The following is a 19,141-nucleotide window of genomic DNA, read 5'->3' as shown; positions in this document are numbered from 1 at the left end:
TTAGGGAGTGACCACGGTCAAGGCAACCATGAGGAACTACTGAAGCCAGAATGGACTGATCATGGTATTGGGACAGGAGGAAAGCGTAAAGAAATAGAGGAAAGAAGTAGCTTGGGAAATTTAAGTGTTCTTGACACTAAGATTATAGAATCTACTCTAGAGAGCTTTGAGGCATATGAGAGCGTTTCCTTGCTGAATTTCCTGGAAATCAGAGATCTGAACGCAGTGGAAGGGTAAAAGGTGATGGAGAAGAGAGAGTACTGTAATATTTGTTGGCAGCCATTTAGGAGGTATAAAGAAAGAAAACACATAAACTCATCTCAAGTAAAAGGTGGAGGAAGAGGAGGGTGGAGGCCAATACTAACAGAAGAGCGATGGAAATATACTGACCCCGATATGACTTCTCTTCATAGATTTTTCAAGAGAAATTTGGTTTGGGCTCGTGGCTGCAAATGAGATATTTGAAGTAAAAGACTAACAGTCAATAAGAAGAAGAACAACACAGTCAGTAGAGCGGGAAAGAGGAAGAAAAGCAAACCCTTATGCTAGGCACTGCCCTGATGTAGGAGTATAATCATGAAGGTAGAGTCCTAGATGTCACAGGTATTACCGAAACCGCCAGGGACCCTAAATGATAGCAGTCTCACTCTTCTGCTCATGGAGAAGTCACGGAGTGGCATGTGGACGCATGTCTACAGATTGTATCACAGAAGCTGGGCTTTCTAACCTGTAGATAGCATCAAATCTGCTTGTCTTGAGGGACTGGCAGAAGAAGGATGGCTCGAAGGAACAGAGAACAGAAGCTATCCTCGCTCTGAGGATGGAGGACAGGGTATTAACACTGTGAAGGATCATCATGGAGAGTTACTTCTCTAGAAACCTTATGTGGTATGACTTTAGACTATGTGGTAGAGATTTCAGCAAGCCATTCTAATAATTGTAATAATTCATGCAGCATGCCTTTAGTACGAGGGGGCCTCAAAAGGCTCGCAGAAACATGGGATTAAAAGATAACGGGATTTCTCCATGAACTTTTTGAAGTTTTTTTCATATAAGTCTCCTGGGAGAAAAATATTTATGACTGTAAAGGCATAATTTCAACAAGAGCATTAAAAATATGCTCACAACAAAATTAAACTCAATCCAATCTAGTATATAGAAATTTAATGATAAGGTAGGGTATAAAAATTAATTTTGATATCATCTCATTAAGAGAAAGAATGCTAAAACAGCATTTCTTTTAATAATTGAAACAAAAGGATGTTAAGGATATTTTTCAAATGGTAGCCCCCCCCAACAAACAAACAAACAAACAAACAAACAAACACTCAGGCTTAAAAGAAACACACTACACTATCAATGGACATTTGAAAGTAATAATATAGAGGCACATGAAAGTAATTTGCATTCATTCTTTCACACCAAACTCACTGCCATGGGATTGATTCAAACTTACAGCAACATATAGGACAGAGTAGTATTGCCCCTTGGGTTCTCTAGGCTGTAAATATTAGGGAAGCAGAGTGCCACATCTCTTCCCCACTGTACAGCAGCTGGTGGGTTTGAATCACTGACCTTTTCAGTGTGCAACCTAGCACTTTAACAGTTGTGGCACCAGGCCTTATTTATTATCCAATCCACTGGCATTGAGTCGGTTCCAACTCCTAACAGCTTTCTAGAACAGGGTACAACCGCTGTCTAGAGTTCCTGAGACTCATGTGTCTGAGCTGACGCTGCCTCGTCCTCAGCAGTCCACCACAGACTGCTTTCGCAACACAAACACAGCGACAATGTAAGGAAACGAGATTATTCGATTCACATTAACAGTTCATATGTGGATTTCTAGACTTTTTGACAGGTCACTCCCAAACATTTCTTTGATGATTATTCCTGTTTTGTGATGTTTTCTTACTTTAGAAATCTTGACTTTCCTTTCTTCAGTTTTTGACATGTATCCATTCTCATTTTTCATGCATTATTTTGATCCTCAGACGCCTGAGAGTTTCTTTCTGCTTGTAGGATCATTTGACATTCACGGCATGGGTGCTTTTTACATTAGAGCAACACTGACAGAGTTCAGAACGGTTTGGGGTTTGGTTTAGGTGTTATTTGTGAAACTGAACCCTTGGCAAGGAGATAATCATTAATAACCTGGTAGGCGCTGTTCATTTAGAGTATTAAAAAGGTTTTACTGCTTTAGGGGCTGCGATAGACTTGCTAAAGGCATATGATGGACTGCATTAAAGAATACTTTGTTTTAAGAGCCGTGTCTCCAGCATTGAGTTTAGTATAAAGCACTGCTCGTCTTTTGGAATGGAGGCTATCCGTAGTTTGGAAAGGAACAATCTTGAGGAAAGAGTAATCTAACGCTACTCTATAAGAACACAGACAGACACAGGGAACACCATTTCTAACTTGAGAACAAAATTTTGTCCATTACAACTCACTCTGTTGTTTAGTGCGGTGGCCACAAGCACATATGACCATTTAATGCTGAAAAATTAGGTTAATGTGAACGAGGGATGGAATTTTCCACTGAATTTAAATATAAACAGCCACGTGTGACTATCACTACCATATAGAACAGAGCTACTGGAGAAATAATAACGTCTGTTTAAATGGCTTTGGAAAGCCACCTGGCAATGAATTAAAAAACAAAAACCCCTCACTGCTGCTGAGTCTGTTCTGACTCATAGGCCACTGGCTCTGTGTGGCAGGGTAGGGCTGTCCTTGTGGGTTTCTGAGACTGCTTGCTCTTTACAGGAATAGGAAGCCTCATCTTTTCTTAATAAGTCAAGAAAAGACAATTTATGCATCCAATCAAAGACAATGAAGAAGATCCCATTTAAGTTTAGATAGGGAAGAGGAAGAAAGGTAAGCACGAGGCTTAGAAGCAGAACATGGCACTTGCATAGGCGAGGAGTTCAGTCTGCTTCTGATCAAGTATCCTCATCCAAGGCAAATTATCCATGGTGAAACAGATCATTCAGAGAGAATACTGATGTGAAGGTACCTAAACATTCATGTAGAACTAGTGAAGACACTAGCTACAGGAGGGTTGTGATTATATGTAAAATTAATATTAATTCTAAATATACAAACATATAAAACTATTTTGTCACAATTTTAGTTTGTTTCCATATGTTCATTGCTAATATATAGAAATACTATTAATTTTTATATTGATCTCATATTCTGTAACCTTCTTTTCTTGAGATTTTGTAGACGAACTATCATATCACCTGCAAATAGCTGTAGTTCTTTTAATCTGTACATTATTTCTTTTTCTAACTTGAGAAATACTGGCTAGGATTGCAGTGAGAAAAAACCGACTTTCTCCTCCCATATATAATTGTAGTTTCAGGCATCCATGGGGCAATTCTGCCCTGTCCTGTGGTGGAACTACGAGTCCATGGTAGCTTTGCCTCCATGGTAGTGAGTTTGGTTTTGTTTCTGGAGGACTTGCAGTACTATGGTGAATAAGAAACATGACGGTGAGTATTGAGGGAATACATTCTGCGTATAATCATTCGGTATGATGTTGGCTGTAGATATTTGGAAGATGCTCTTTATCCTGGTAAGGAAGCTCCCCTGTATACCTATTCCTGAGGGCTTTTATCATGAGTGCATGTTGGATTTGGTCAAATGCTTCTGCCACATTAATTGATGTTAACAGATGCTTTTTCTTCCTTTGTTAATGGAGCCGATATTGCAGATCTAAAATAAATCCCCCTTGGTCCGTATATAATTTTTATATATTGCAAAATTTTTTAAATTGTGAATTAGGTGGGTAGCTTTATATTTCAGACCTTCTATTTTGTATTAAACAGTTTAAAACAACTTATTAACACCCATCCCCAGTGGGTTACCCTGCCCCCCGCCTCAGAATTCTTTTTCCTGTCTTGTGTATTACTATCTTTCACCTTCACCCAAGTTATATATTGCTTTACATATATTACATAATTTGTGGTAAGCCGCCACCTCTGGATGAACATATTAACTTGACTTAATTTAGCTTAAATCAGGGAACAGTTGTTGAGTTCACTGTTTGCTGGTGAGTTGTACACTAGACAGTGTGAGGTATCAAACTTCTTTTAAAACTCCAGCCACGTGTCAGGTTCTGTGCCATATATCTTCACTAAGATTTCAAAAAGTTAATGATTTATCGGGAACATTTAAATACAAAGTTGATTCTATTTATACGTAAATTTGTTGTTGTTTGTGGTCCAGTCAGTACCAACTCATAGCCAACATTTAAATACAAAGTTGATTCTATTAATACGTAAATTTGTTGTTGTTTGTGGTCCAGTCAGTACCAACTCATAGCCATTATGTAGGATAGAGTAGAATTGGCCCCAGAGGGTTTCCTAAGCTATAGATCTTAAGGGAGCAGGTCACTAGTCCTCTTACAGTGTGGAACAGGTAGTAGGCTCAGACCACTGGCCTTTCAGCTCAGCAGCCAAGCAATTAATCATCGTGCTGTCGTGTTGTTGTTAGTTGCCACAGAGTTAGTTCCGCCTCAGCAACATTGTACACAACAGTCCCCATTCCAAGCCATCCTCACAGTTGTTACGTTTGAACCCATCCTTGCAGCCACTGTGTCAAGCCATCTTGTTGGAGGTCCTCCTCTTCTTCCTTGCTCATCTACCTTACTAAGCATAATGTCCTTTTCCAGGGACTGGTCTCTTCTGTTAAACATGTGCAAAGTTTGTAAGGCGAAACCTCACCATCCTTGCATCTAAGGAGTATTCTGGATGCACTTCTTCCAAGACAGAATTCCCTGGACAGCCCTTGGTACTTCCAGTATTCTAAGCCAGTTTCGTCATTTAAGTGCATTGATTCACCTATTCATCTGTTTGTAAAAGGGAAAAGCATAAAGCCTAAATTTCTGACAAGATTGCTTCTAGGAGGTACAGAGATGCAAAATTTATAAATATAAAAACTACCTTGGGGGGCAGGAAGTATATTTGATTGGATAATATTTTCAAAGTTGCAGGCGGTAGGGTTTTGGTTGACTACTTCTGCAGGAATGATTTCATTTGTCTCAATAGCTTTAAGTGACAATGTGCTGTCTGTGAATTTCCTGGAATATTTAAAATGTAAGTACAGGGTTCTGAAAGTGGGGGCCGTCTAGGGATATTGTCTGAGAATCAGATGACCACTAAAATCACATGTTTCCTGGTGTATCTGGGTTAAGGGAGGAATAATGGAGTTAGATATGTTATATTATTAGACTGTTAAAATTTAAAGCAAAGACCTTGAAAGAATTAAAACAATAACAGATGAAACCACTTAGTGTTTTTATGCATAAGGGAAAAAAGGTTTTAAATGCATTAAACAGTAGGGATGTCTCTGCTTAAGATTATAACTCTTGAGTGCATCACTTTTGTTTGTATGTAAGGCAAGGGTGGAATGGGGATTTCACAGAGATGAGATGCTGGTTTTATGACAGAAAGTACAAGATGGAGGCACTTAGGGCAAGCTGAGACTTAGCCAGAGGTCTTTAGTCACATCGAGCCCCTGTTTTTAAAATGTTCTTCTCAGCATCACTATGACTGGAGTGGGAATCAGCTTGGATATATGAGTAAGTGAATTTAAAAGAACTAAAAGTGTGAGGTGTTCTTAGAGAGAAACTATTCCAAAATTTGAATTTTACTGAGGAGGAAACAAGATGCAGACCGCAGGTTCCCTGACTAGTCACTACTATTTGCTTAACTCTCCAGAGAAACTCTTCATTTCTCTAAGGAATGAATCTGTTCTCCTGTTTTATGTCTACCGATTCCTTTCTGGAAGTTTCTTGACCCCATATGCATGCTGTCAAAGTTCTGCTGATGAGACTGAGAAGGAAGTGCCTACTCCTCCTGGGTCAAGGACTTCTGTGGAAAGCCTTTAAACTGAAGACATTCCCCAAACAGCAAATTTAGGGTTATGTCAGATCATTTTATGCAGCATGTTTGAGGTCCTCAACCAATTAAATATTTTTCTAAGCTATTTTTACATGCATCCATGGGTAAATTAAGATCCCTAGTGATCCAGTGTTTAAGGCTGCCAATTTGAGCCTACAGCTTTCTACTTCTGTAAGGACGACAGCATAGGAAAGCCTGCGAGGCAGTTCTCGTCTGCCACATGGGGTCACTGTAAGTTGCGTTAGCTGCATGCACACAGCAAGGAAAGTCTGATACTCTCCCAAGATGAGAGCTTCACGATGCGGAGCTTGTAAAGACCACTCAGTGCTTTGAGTTTCTTGTCGCTCTTGCTCTCATCTACATGAAGCAAACAGGATCCTTGTTGTTCTGTATTGAGAAATGTGAGATTGCTCTTAAGTTTAAGTAAAGAAGTTATTTGATCATAGTGAGCTGAGTCAAGGATTATTGATACAGAGATGAAAAAACAACTTTTATTTGGAAAAGTGTTCACAAATCTGTAAATACAGCTGGGCTATACTAATAGTTTTCTAATATCTCTTTGTCAGGTGAATTGGTCAAAATGTATATACTTTTGTAGATGTATCAGGATGTAGTGAGGATGTACAGGCTCCTTTTCCTTGTTGATATTTTAAGAATGTTTTTCTATAGTTATATGTATGCCCATGTTTCAGTCATTGGACGGAGTTAGGAACACAGAGTAAAACAGGTTTCCACGGATTTTGTTCATGTTTGATGACCCATGTGAATCTTGAAAGGGAGGAAATAGAAGTAAATGATATTTCCAGTTAGTTCAGTTCTGATGACCTGTGACAAGAAGCTAAAAAGCCAGAAGTTAATCAAATTAGAAAGCCTGTATGGTGACCCACATGTCAGATTCTTGATACAGGTCTCATGCTCACAACCTACATGTTTCTTCTTCTTTTTTTGTGTGTGCTAACATTGATTCTACTAACATGCTAACATTCATTATTTTTATCTGATAATGTTCTGAAAACCTATAATTGAAGAAAAATTTTAAATGTCTAGTAATTTTGAACGCTTGATACAATTTGGGTATGTTTATTACTTGAAATTTATCTTCTCTTTACGTGTTTTTCTGTTAGACTGTAATTTGTTACATAAAAAGAAATATTTAATGATAAATGTATACCAGAAAGTATATTATTTCTTATATGTGAGGGCTTTGAAAAGTAAGTGGAAAAATTTCATTATCATTTTATTCCTTTATCGTTTTTTAATTTTATTCCTTTTTTTTCATGAATTTTTTAAAGGCTTCTTGTACATTAATTTCAAATATTACATGAAAATAACTTTTCTTAAAAACATGAAAAATAGCAATTACCAGTAGTACATTGATTTCTGATATATTTTTAGTAATTTCAGCTGCTTGTATATTAGAAGTATGAAATCTGTTGTCTTGTTAACATTGATTTTTGTTGTTTGGGAAAAAAAGTATGACTTTGGTTTCTCTATTTTTCGGTTCCCCTTTTTATTATGCCCCTCCCCCGCCTCTCTCTGTACAGGGTGGGTCTTCTGCTCCCTCCTTCTCTCCTTGGCAGGGCTCATTCCAAGGACTCCCAAGGACTGTCCCGCCGCACCGCAGACAGAGTGAGTCTGGGCCTCTCACTCCTACCCGCGCTGCCTTACCCTTCATGGTGCTTTCCTTCTGCATGATTTGGCACCCTCTTCCCTTCTGTCTGCAGGGACCTGTGGGCATGTGCCAAATTAGCACTCCTTGTAGGCCTCCTGTCCTAATTAACAACTTTGACTGCATGTCAACATACCACTAAGTCGAGCTTTATGAAAGCTGTCACAAGTTCATCTTATTTTGAAGCTATTTAAACCTACTGCCACTGACCCTAGACCTAGGACATGCATCTGTCTGTAATGCATTTTTCCCCTTAAGATCTTGAGATATATGAATACAAAGTATTTTTAAAATTTAGTCATGTTGGAAACAGTGTGCACACTGCCTGTAGTGGTGAAATGGACAGATGCATACTGGTTAGGGAGCAGGCGTACTAAAGACCATTGCCCAGTTTTCTGTTTCCTGCGGCCTTTTAGTCATACTTCATTGCCATCTAAGAGAAAGCTCTCTATGATCATGTTTTCAAAAATGCTTTTTAATAACTAATTTACCTTTGACATTTATCGGCTACTTTATGGCAAAAAAGGCAAGACTTTAAATATGCATGGGTTACTAACATTTCTGATGATTCAGAAGTTACCTGACATTACAATATTGTTTATGTTATGTTACACTTTCTTTAAAAAGCAGTGCTTATTATTTTCTCTTATGTATTTACATAAAACCTGGTAAGTTGGTTATATTTTATCTTTTGTGAAAAGTCACCCCCCAAAAGTTACTATTCGTGAAAAGAAATGTAGTCAACCAGAGCCATTTTTCTCCCTCTTCTGTGGTCATACCCAGATTTGTGATTCGACTAATTGATTATACTAACAAGTGCAGTATCAAAAGTCTAAAATGGAGCAACTTTTAAACCATTAGACCTATAATTTATTTAGACAAATTTTATTTCTTGAGTTAACCAGAAGGTTTAGAAATAAATGTGCATTCCAAACAAGGGAATTTATGTTTTATATATTATGTCCCTCCTTCTAACCTCCATGTTTTTTTGTGTTAAGGGGAAATACAGAATAGAAGGTTTTGGTAAACTTTCATAATAACTTGTTTGTTTACAGTGCATCTCTCAGTGAAATTGCTGAAGAGCCTCTTACTCTTCCTTCTCCTTCTCGTTATTTTCCTTCATCACATGAAACACTCTCTTTTCTATTGTCTTTAGATATGGTAGCACCTTCACTTTTCTCTTGTCTACTGACATCTACCATTTAAAGATTTCTATCACAACCAAAATTACATGTAGGGCTAATCTAAATTTTTAAGGACAATTATAACAAATAGTTTGGTCCCATACATAAAGCCAATAAACAGCTTGGTATAACAGATTGACCACAGAATAACAGATCTGCTAGATACTTAATGAAATATTCAGCCTCTGTCTTTTCTTTTTTTTTTTTTTAAATAAAAAAAAAAAATACAAACCCTTGTGTCGAGGGCTGACTTTCAATAGATCGCAGCGAGGGAGCTGCTCTGCTACGTACGAAACCCCGACTAGCCTCTGTCTTTTCTTCAGCACCCTGTTCCACCTCTCTTTATGTCAGCTACCATAATAGAGAATTAACATTGAGGATTAATTATTCCATATTACAAATGGAGCTTTAGGTTATAAACATTTCACCATTTTATTGACATATACTTCATGTATGATACAATTCAGTGGTTAAAATGTTAAAAAGTGTCATGCAATCATCACAATTGATTTTTTGATATTTTTCTTCATTCTTGTATCCATTGTATTAATTTCCCCTTGCCCTCCAGCTTCCCCTGAAATAGGCTTAGGGATCTATTCTTCTGATTGCTCTCTCTGAAGATTTACCTATCCTGGATTTTATATAAAGAAAGTCTTACCCAAACTAACGAAAATAAAACCTATCGGCAACAACAAAATAAATCAGATAAATTTGAATCCAAAGAAAGCAGAAAATAATACATGTTAATAATGGGTCAAGCGAGCAAAAGAAATGGTAAGATGTTAAATTTTAAGTCACTTATATATGCAGTGATCCATTTTCCAATGCACTTTGCTTGAGGCCAAAACCTTAGTCAATGGTCTAAGGAAGTTCTGTGGAGACTTTACTCCACAGGAGACACTGCAACTGGATTTTGGGCTTTCACTGTCAACCACAGCCTTCTGAAAACTGTCCTAATACAGTTCTCTCCTCCAGTCTTGGATTTTATTACTTACCATCCCTAGATCACATGGGTGTGTGATCGTCTGTGTGGTTTTAGCTGACATCTCACTTTAGAGGGCTGCTTCTTTTAAGCCAAGCCCTTAAGATCCCAGACAATATTATTTTTCTTTCCAGTAGCTGGGCAACATCTGTTTTCAACAAATTTCTCTGGAGCCCTCATTATCTTCAGCGATCATTTCATAAGGGCAAGTATTGAGTAGGGTCAAATCATAAGAACTAGTTCTTAAATTAGGACTTTACAATTAGTGTAAACTTAAAATCCATTTATAATACCTACAATTTATAAATGAGGGCTACCCTCCCACTGCCCCTCCACCCCCCACCCCCCAAAAATGGAAAAGAGGTCCTCTGGGCAGAGCTTTGGTAATAGGCATTTTTCCCGCTAAGCGAGCATCCAGTAACTACTCTGAGTTAGTGCACCCAGTGGTGTTGACTGGGAAGGGTCTTCCTGGTCACAGTGAAATTTTTCCTGAAGACAGTTTCACTCCAACCTCGTTTTTTTGGGGATAGCTGATTTAAAAGAACAGTGCATGGCTGTGAAATTTTATTTCCTACTTGGGAAAAATGCCACAGAAGATTTTGTGATATTGAACACAGCTACAAGGACAGCACTGTGAGAAAAACTCAAGTATAGGAGTAGTTTTCTCATTTTATAAAAGGTGAAATGTAGATTGATGACAAACCTCGTTCTGGACATCCATCAACTTCCCAAACACATTAAAATGTCGAAAAAACTCATGCTCTTCTGCTTGAAGATCGACAGTGGACCATTGAAGAGATGACAACTCTGGTATCTGGACTATTTTGGAACTCAGTTCAGTGAATTTTCACGCAAGATTTGGGAATGAGAAGGTCACTGCGAAATTTGTGCCTCTGGTTCTGACTGAGCAGGAGAAAGAACATTGAGTGGAAACAGGCCAGGCTTTGAAAGAGCAGCTCCAGACTGGTTTTCCAAGGTCATTACTGGTGAAGAGACGTGCTGCTATTCTTATGACCCTAAAAGCAAACATCAATCAACCCAGTGGAAGACGCCATCATCACCTCGCCAATATAATGCTTGTCAAGAGAAATCAAAGATCAAGAAGGTGTTCATTTGTGTTTTTGATGTGAGGGGGATAGAGCACTTGGAGTTCAATCCACCAGGTCAGCCTGTTAATCAAGCTTTCTATTCAGAAGTTTTGAAAAGATTGCGTAAAAGTGTGCAACCAAAACAGGCCTGGTTTGTGGCTGATGGGGGACTGGTTTGACCACCACAACAATGCACCTGCTCACGCTGCCATCTCAGTGCACTAGTTTTTGGCAAAAAACACAAACAAGCAAACCAGCATGCCTCTCTTGCCCCACACATTTATTCCTGGGATGCCAATAGCAAGATCAGGTATTTTTGTTTTGGGTTATTTTTTCGGCTTTTTTTAGTTCAGACCTCTTTCCTCGTCATCATCTCCAGATTGACAAAAAGGGAAAATTTATTCTGGAAAGTTTAGATCTATTCGCCACCTGGTAAACATAAGACAGTAGACCCTCAATCTGGATAAGTTCTAAACTATTACACTTATACATTTACCCTGAGACCAACTGGACAGTTTACTAATAGAATGATTTTTTAGTTATAAAATATGTAAAAGGAGAAAGTGTGGATGGACTTAGAGGAGCAAATTCACTGGGTTTTTTCCCCCCAGAGGATTTTAGATAGGTTCTCCCTTGTTTCTGCATAAAAATTACAATCGGGGAACGCTTTGTCTCTACACTTAGTCACCATGATTCCTAGTGTTACATTTTGAAAGGTTAATTCTAGGATCGATGGTCAATAGGTGAGAGTTTTTTTCTTCAGTAAGATGGCTTCATTCAAAAATCTTTTATGATGCCCTACTGAACATGACAGTATGAGGGAACTCCTTCTAGAGCAAAAGCTGTGAAGCTTAGACTGTTTAAAAGCTGTCTCGTTTTCTTAAAACGTTCAAAAAGTAGTAGACCCTCTGGTGTAGAGATAACCTGTCCTAGATAGATGCAGGAAGTGTGAAAAAGTTAACAGGGAATATTTACTCTGATTCCTCCAGAAAGTTGGTCTGCCTGTGAATGTTCTCGCTCAACTTTAGAATCGCCCTGGGAGAACGGAGACAAAAGGGAAATCTTCATCTTTAAATGTTCACGCTGCGCCCCCTTGGGAACGGTTGGCTTTCTTTCCTGGCGCACACTAACCTCTACTTCCTGATGCTTTCCACTTTCTCATTTCCACTTGGGTTATTTGCGTGAACCGAAAATACCGTCTGCATTAAGACCTACAGAGATTTTCCTGATGTCAGAAATAATTTCAGATGTTGTCTTAACAGACTGACTGGCATTTGTTAAGTCTTACCGCTCTAATACCCAACAATATGAAATGGCAGTGATAGGTACACCCACCTCATACTAAGGGTTGTTAATGAGTCAGAATAGACTTGATAGCAGTGATTTTTTTTTGTTTGGTTTGTATTGTGAGTAATTGATTTTAAAAATATTTTTGGTGAATAAGATGACAATCGTCATCCTAAATACCCATACTCTTTTTTGTCATAGCAAACGATTATAGGACTACTTGCCTTTTTTCAAGGTATGCTTTGAAATCATACCCATTTCTCATTTACTGCCTACACAAGTTTTTAAAATGCTCTCTTTTTGGCACCATGCTTTAAAGAAACTAGGAATCTTAACTATCTTTACCTTCATGTTCAGTAACTTAACATAGCAAGAAATGATTTAAATCTACATGCATCTGAATATACTGGCAGTTATTTGACATAGTATTGACTGATTTATAACATTCACCATCATTTTCCCTTAGAACATTTGATACTTGATATTTTCTTTCATTCTCTGTTTCAGTTTAAAAATCTTGGTAGCAACCCACAGTTTGAAATATACTTGTCTGTTTTGCCCAGAAAACTATGACCATTTTATGTTTTAGTGCACTGATTTTAAATATGAAGGCTAAAGGTTCAAGAAGTTCATGAGAAAGTAGAATTACAAAATAGTGGAATTTCCCCACAAATCTTTAAAGGCCCCCTTGTATTTAATCAAAGAAAAAACATTTTTGCAGAACTTTTAAATTTAATTTTTATTTTTTAAAATTTTACATTTTTATTGGCACCTCATCCACAAATCAAAACTTCTAACTGACTTGTAGTCATGGTGTTTTCAAATGGTGTCTCCTTAAAAGTTGGTCAGTGCCTGCAAGTATGTTTTGTTGCTTTAACCCCCCAACAACCCAAATCTAAGAAAGCCCCAAATCTGTTGCCATAAAGTTGATTGAGACTCATTATGATTCCATGTGCTACAATGTAGAATTGCTTCATAGGGTTTTCTTGGCCATCATCTTTACAGACAATAGCCTGGCCTTCCTTCTACAGTGCAGCTGGGGTTAGGGTAGTAGTCCAGCTACACACTAGTTGTACCATCCAGAGGTGACTTGGCTGTTAGACATACGGCTTAAATGATTTCTGAAAGTCGTATTTGAGAATAGGTTACTCAGTTCAACCAAAGCGATGACTTCATTAAATTCTCACTTTTGCATTCACCTTTATATTTCACTTGCTTTGTATTTACTCTTTCGATCCATTAAACTAGAGAAATGTCTTTCGTCTCAGGACAAAGTCTTTCTAAAAATTATTTCAGGATCATGGTTTTTCTAATCTATTCACTTGCAAAACTTTTACATTTACTTTTTTAAAATGTTAGCGACACATTTTAATTAAGATTATTATTTTTACTAATTTTAATATTTTGTTTGTAAGTAATTATTAGGCATTTTCTTTAAATTATCAGTCTTTCCAGCAGAGCTTTCATTCAAAACTGTTAACTCAATTTCATAATGTAATTTTTTATCCAAGTTTTAAAATGTTATAAATAATCAGAAATATACAGTAAGTTATTCAGGGTTAGTGAGGAAGCCAAAGTTTAAAACCCATTCTCACTCTTTAGGTTTGACCTTTAGATACTTGTGTATATACTATAAATCCTTTTTAAAGATGTTATATTTCCCTAATTATAATAATAATAATATGTATGATGGATATTTCTTGACAGTTTTACTGACTGCTAGGTAATACATTATTATGTGGACAATTCTATATTGTTGTGAAACATTGATGTTGTTTCCAGTTTTCTTCATTCCAGAGAGATAATATTGCACTGAAATTTATCCTTGTGTATAAATCAGCATCAGCATTTCTTTTGCATAGACAGATTCTTTGGGAGACTATTGCCTGATCTGACAGTATACTTTCTGTAGAGTCACTTGATAATATGTTGTTCAATTGTCAAACATGTTTATGAGGGATAAACTAACGTGGCTCAACATGATTAACCTGTGACTGTATTTAATTTTATAAGTAAGAATGGCTTTAATGTTTAATGATAAATCAGTTCTGGGTATGGCTTTTCATAAAAATAAAATATTTTAAGTGAAATATTTTTTCACTTAATGACAAACTAGGATACCTCAGAAGAAACTGAACTGCTTCCATTTTATAACAAATAAAATATGAAACATAACACTATTGTGTATATTTTCATATGATATGGAGTCATTATTCTAATTACTTGACTAGAAAAGTGCATCAAACTCAAGGTCCAGTAGGTTTTCCCATAGACCTAAGCATGAGTTAAAAATTCGCTCAACATGTTGAATAAGGGGATACTCAGCAGTTAGTACCGTATATACTGATGTGTAAGCTAAGTTTTCCAGCACATTTTTATGTAGTTTTTGTGGTAAAATTGGGTGCTTTGGCTGATATTCGGGTTAGCTTATACTTGAGTATATATGGTATGTTTTGTATAAAACCCTTTATAACAACTTGCTATGCAGCTGTAGAATTGATTCTTTACTCAGTATGTGCTGATGTACTATTTTACCTGGAACGTCTTACTCTGGATAGATATACCATGTATATCATTCAAAACGGTGGGATTACACTATTATGATACTGTTTAATTTTTGTGAACCACATATGTAGATGTCGATGGATTCTGTGTTTTGAGATGCAACTTCATGCCTTAAGCATCTATTTGTGCTTACTTAAGTTACTTTTAGTAATTTTGATCCTTTTTTAAACCAGTTAATTGGTCTCCCACTTTAAAAGCTCTTTAACTTTCTGTTAAAGACTGTATTGATTTTCTGATACTTAGAGGCAAGATTTTTGAGTTCTAGAGCAGTGGTTCTCCAACTTCCTACTGCCACGACCCTTTCAAACAGTTCATGTTGTGGTGACCCGTCACCCATAAAATCATTTTTGTTGCTATTTCATAACTGTAATGTTGCTACTGTTATGAATTGGGCGACCTCTGTGAAAGGGTCATTCGACACCCCCCCCAAGGGGTCGTGACCCACAGGTTGAGAACCGCTGTTCTAGAGGAATACGAACACTGGTCTCCATCCCATGATTGGATTTATGTGAAATTTTACCCAAAAATTCTTAAAATCTAGTTATAGTATGGTAAGATTATTTCTCTCCCTTCCATTTTCATAGATCACATATGAAATTTTGCTAATAATTTAGAATATACTTTACCTACATAAGCATACACTAGCAGTAATAAAAGTAAGGTACCAAGTAATTAATTTCTTTGCATTTTATAGAATATGTAAGAAATAATAAGCTTATTAAAATAATTTGCTTCCTTCATAAAGAGTTACTTGGAGCTGAGCTATTGTAGGTCTGTGGAGTATAAGCATTAAAATTTGTCAAAATTGTTTTCAATTTTTATTGGGTAACAGTTTCCAGATGATTCCTTTTAAATGTAAGAAGTTTTACGTATACTTTTCTGTGATTACAGATATTTGTACTAAAGTGAAAACCACTTTAGCAAGAAGAGGTGTTTTCATTAAATACAAATATGTTAAGTAAAATTATGAACAATGCTTATAAAAACACAAAACCAAAGCAAATACATTGGGCTGTCCCCGGTCTTGGCAGTTCCTCAGTGTTATCTGTGGTCTCTGACACCATTGTCCTGTCTTTCTCTTGTCTCTGCGCTCCCATTATGCCATTGGCAAGGAGTTGAGAAGTTAGTCCATTACTTCTCTGACAAAGCGTGGTACAGTACAATTTCCGATTCTTCTACCACCTTCTTCATAATCACTTTTTCCCTCCCAGTATGCATGATGCATGTCAGAACCTGCATGTTTTATAGGCATGCTGCAGATGGTTCAATTCCCATCTTCTTTTTAATTTTCAAAATATATTTTTTATTTAACAATAATAATAAGCTTATATGTACCCAGGATTTTAGATAATTCCTCTCTGTAATGCAGTAATGCTCTTATACTTGAGAAGATTCCTGTATCTTCGTATAGTTTGGCATATGTCTTCAATTCAGCCTGCATTTCTAGTTTTCATCTTATTGCTGATGACCTTAGAACAACGATGCTTACAGAAATGGGTATGAGTCATTTTTCTTATGCTAAAGTGAAAGGCATATTTGAAGTACAATGAAACAGTGCAGGTGGTGAGAAGACTATTATTAATTAGCCTTTGCTCATGCTCAGTGTCATTTCTCTCTGTGGGCTACTTGGAACCACCTTTCCCGAGAAATACTCCTCCACAGTGAGGTGTGGAAAAATCATCCTGTGTGGGCCAGTTCACCTAAGAAGAATATGGGGCATTTTCCAAGAGAGATAGTACCTGAGTGTCAGTACTGAATCTACTATAGTTAAAATACATTCAAATTAGAATTTTCACCTAGCTAGAGCACATATTCTGAGAGCTTATGACGCATCAAATTTACCTGAATAGCTTTAAGCTACCTGTTAGAATCATGAAATATAATGAAGTTATCGTGCTGTTTTAAAATTCTCTAACAATTCAAATTCCAGCTTTGCCACTTGCTGAAGTTTGTGACTTTAAATCTGCCATTTAACTTCTGTTAACTCCTCTTTGCTTTAGTAAATAAAAACACAATACTTTCTACCGATGTGTAATAATCAAAGGGCATCATGCAAACTTAGAGTTTGAGCTCCTTGGAAAGAAGACCTATTCTCTCAGATGTCAGCATTTGTTTGGGGTGCCAGGCACTGTACGGAGTACCTTGCACTTACGATAATTCTTTGTTATTTACTATAATTCATGAGGTTCAAAGAAATCGTACTGTCATCAAGTCAACTCCAACTCATCACGACCCTAGAGGACAGGGTAGAATGTGCCCCTATGGTTTGATGGAGTAGGAAGCCTCATCTTTCACCCACAGAGCAACTGGTCGGTCCAAATGCTGACCTTGAGGTTAGCATCTCAACTAGGAACCCACTGCACACCAGGACGCCTGCCAGATTTTGTTAATTCCCATTTTTGAATTATGAAACTCACTCTCAGAATAGTATGACAATTTGCCTAATATCTCACCAGTAGTAATTATGTGTTCGAACAAGGACTCAAACCCAGATAATTCTGACTATAAAAATGGTTTGGTACTGTGCTGAACTAGCTCCTGTATATCACCATTTATCAGTTCTTCCTAAACTTTAGGGTGCCTGACATATCCTCACTTTGCTTTTTATCTCCAATTGCCCAATTAAGAAACTTTGACAATTCAGATACATTTGTTGTGGACTTAAAACATTTAACCATGAAGGGCACAATTGAGCCTAAAAGTTTTGAAATGTATGCCCCTGTGGTTCATTTGAAGCTTTACATATCTCTTACTCTGTAGCAACTAGTTTGTGTGCTACCTACAGAACCTACTCTTCTCTCCCAACACCCAGTTAGACCCAAAGGTCTCTGGCTTGAGTTTATTTCTCATGCCTTTTTTACATTAATAAAGGTGACATTTATTCAGTACTTAAGGTTTGCTACAGGTCCTATGCCATTTATTTTATATCTATATTTTTATTTATTCGAGTTGGAATTGACTCAGTGCCAGTAGGTTTTGGTTGGTTTAAAATTACAAATGGAAATTTACTGATTATTTTTCAAAAGAGTTTGCATTTCATCCAGAAATATGTCTAGTCTTCACTTTTAAAGGTTTGCTGACTAAGCTTGTATGTCATTATGGGAAGTGTTGTGTTCAAATTCAGTCTACATATAAATCATTAGGCTAACCCTAGACCTAAATGGAGAAAACAAAACCTTTTCTATTACGATGTATCTTATGAATATTTTTTTTAAAAACTAAAGTTTTTGATCACTAAGCTGCATCCTTGACTTAATACGGAAGTGCCATTTGATCATTTATGGACAAAGTATTCTAGCATATTCTACTCACTAATATTTATTCATATGCCCAGCAAATTTTAGGGAGCTTTGACAAGTTCATAGAAAATGGAACTAAAACGCAATGCGTTTTTTCCACAAAGTTTTTGATGCCCCTCGTATATATTGTATCTTTTATATGACAAATACCAGGAATACCAACACCAGCAATCAGCAGTGATGGGGCGCATGTCTGTAATGAGCTGACGTCTCTAGGCATCTTTGTAAACATCTCAAAGTAGACACTTCAAATGATCACTTAAGATGACTGTGCTCCATGTGACCCTCACCCTGAGACATCTTTTCTGTTGGGTTCTGAACTTTATGTGTGTACTGAAAGTAAAACTTAAGGTGCGGAGGCTAGTTCAGAGGCACTCTTGAGATTGCTTAGGATTTTGAAACTTCATTAATTCTTCCTCCAGTTACAAGATAAAGCTTTACTCGTTTTTTGATTCCGGGAGTTTCCTAAAGTCCCTTCTCCAGCAGTGAGGGTCATTCCTTTTGTGCTTTGTGTTTTGGGGCCTGCCAGGCTGAGAAATGAGTAGGTGTATCACGCCCCCAGTGCCTTGTAGCTCATCAATACAAGCAGTAGTCTCATAATGTATCTTCAGAGTTAGAAAGTGAGAACTCATCTTAGAGCCCCACCAAATAGCTACTTATTTGCCTCATTTTCAAAATCTCTTTCAGTCCTCTCCAGTTTTTTTTACCTCTATTTTAATTTCAGGTCCTTATAATTTATTACCAGAGCATTTAGCAATAGCTGTTTTGCTTAGAATCTCATCTTCCTGCCCCATTGTGTTCCTCATAATGATCATTGTAAAACACAAATTGGATCTTAGGATTCTTTTGCTTAAAACTCATCATCGTTTCCCCACCATCTGTTGTACAAAATCTGATTTGACTTTCATGAACTGGTCCTTCATGAGTATGTCTCCACCCTTCAACCTGCCCTGTGCTTACCAAATACAGCCTAGCCATTTGAAGTTTCTAGAACATGATATACTTCCTTGTTTGTTCACTGACTTGTCACCTCTGTGCCTTTAATATGTATTGGCCCTCAGCAAGAGAGAACATTCCTTCATTCTTTTTTGCCTGCTTTATAAACTCGTGTGTGTGTGTGTGTGTGTGTGTGTGTGTGTGTGTGTGTGTGTGTAAGAAAGA

At 37.1% G+C, this 19,141-nt stretch overlaps 1 protein-coding gene across 5 annotated transcripts in view; it reads left to right on the top strand.

Moving 5' to 3' along the window:
• The window catches only part of CCSER2 (coiled-coil serine rich protein 2), a 167,762-nt gene that overhangs the window by 138,869 nt on the left and 9,752 nt on the right, over window positions 1-19,141 (top strand). Inside the window, exons 10-11 of one of the 5 annotated variants that reach the window (XM_030886472.2) lie at window positions 7,451-7,535; window positions 15,794-15,833. The exons of 3 other annotated variants lie outside the window; for them this stretch is intronic. In XM_030886472.2, coding sequence (XP_030742332.1) covers window positions 7,451-7,535; window positions 15,794-15,833 — 125 coding nt within the window. The remainder of the gene's footprint in view (window positions 1-7,450; window positions 7,536-15,793; window positions 15,834-19,141) is intronic. One more of the 5 variants, XM_004712986.2, reaches the window with a different exon arrangement.

This window comes from Echinops telfairi, unplaced genomic scaffold, assembly GCF_000313985.2.
Source record: "Echinops telfairi isolate 266 unplaced genomic scaffold, ASM31398v2 ScPeMD7_2010;HRSCAF=2546, whole genome shotgun sequence".
Classification (NCBI taxonomy): domain Eukaryota; kingdom Metazoa; phylum Chordata; class Mammalia; order Afrosoricida; family Tenrecidae; genus Echinops; species Echinops telfairi.
Note: the sequence above shows the minus strand (reverse complement) of the source record. Positions and strands in the feature narration are given on the sequence as shown.